Source organism: Glandiceps talaboti, chromosome 14 (assembly GCF_964340395.1).
Source record: "Glandiceps talaboti chromosome 14, keGlaTala1.1, whole genome shotgun sequence".
In the NCBI taxonomy this organism is placed as follows: Eukaryota; Metazoa; Hemichordata; class Enteropneusta; family Spengelidae; genus Glandiceps; species Glandiceps talaboti.
In genome coordinates, this window is record NC_135562.1 from 11,617,043 (window position 1) to 11,618,277 (window position 1,235).

The 1,235-nt window shown below is 38.5% G+C and overlaps 1 protein-coding gene across 1 annotated transcript in view; it reads left to right on the plus strand.

Moving 5' to 3' along the window:
• Positions 1 to 1,034, plus strand: part of LOC144445256 (CMP-N-acetylneuraminate-beta-galactosamide-alpha-2,3-sialyltransferase 2-like) — a 12,540-nt gene extending 11,506 nt beyond the window's left edge. Inside the window, exons 5-6 of the mRNA XM_078134799.1 lie at positions 1 to 97; positions 840 to 1,034. The exon at positions 1 to 97 is cut by the window's left edge and continues 23 nt beyond it. Coding sequence (XP_077990925.1) covers positions 1 to 97; positions 840 to 1,034 — 292 coding nt within the window. The remainder of the gene's footprint in view (positions 98 to 839) is intronic.
• The last annotated feature ends 201 nt before the right edge of the window (positions 1,035 to 1,235 follow it).

A 1,235-nucleotide genomic window follows, 5' to 3' on the forward strand; every position in this document is an offset into this window, starting at 1 on the left:
GATGTACCATACGAGTCACTCCTGGACGGAGAACCATGGTCGGTATCCCTCAACCGGCATGCTAGTCATTGCGTTTGCTATGCAAGCCTGCGATCAGGTGAGTTTGACAATGTCAAGACTTTACATTGTATGTATGTATGTATGTATGTATGTATGTATGTATGTATGTATGTATGTATGTATGTATGTATGTGTGGCATCCACACACACACACATACATACATACATACATACGCACGCACGCACGCACATACATACATACACACATACATACATACATACATACATACACACACATACATACATACATCATACATACATACATACATACATACATACATACATACATCATACATACATACATACATACATACATACATCATACATACATACATACATCATACATACATACATACATACATACATACATACATACATACATATGTGATATATGTGATAACTATGTGTTTATCCAGATAACTTTAATACGTTTTGCAATTGCAAAAGGTTTACTCAGTTTTTCTCTTTTTTTCACAAATTACGGAGATAAAAACAACCTTGCTTGATCCATGTTGTTTGACTTTCAAGTCATTTTCTTGAAAAGATAGTCAGTGTTTTAATATAGACTGACAGTTAAAGGTATATTGCACAGTAAGTGTTCTCCATGTTATATTCGTCCTTTCCATATATGTTGCCATCATCTGTCTGTAAACCACCACCACCACCACCACCACCACCACCACCACCACCACAACAACAACAACAACAACAACAACAACAACAACAACAACAACAACAGAACTATTCAGACCTTGATGTTTCCTTGTTTTCTTCATCAGATCAACTTGTTTGGTTACGGAGCCACAGGACGTGGCAACTGGGACCACTACTTTGACAAGCCACAGCCACCACACAAAGAGAAAATGACTGATTTCCGAAAAACTGGAGTACACGATGGTGGATATGAGGCCATCGTTATAAAGAAACTTGAGAAAATAGGCAAAATTACCGTATTCAGGGGTTCAAGATCGTAGTCATGGAAACGACTAGTTCTGCTGAACTATTTCCATATTTTTAGGCTGCTTTTACTAACACGTGTGTGTGTTGGGGGGGGGGGGGGTTGGTTGGTTGGTTGGTTGGTTGGGAGATTGGTTTGTCTCATTATTTTAAGTACCCCGGCCCCTTGCCATACGCAAACATTTTTGAACTACCCACTTTCCGGAATCATTCATTTT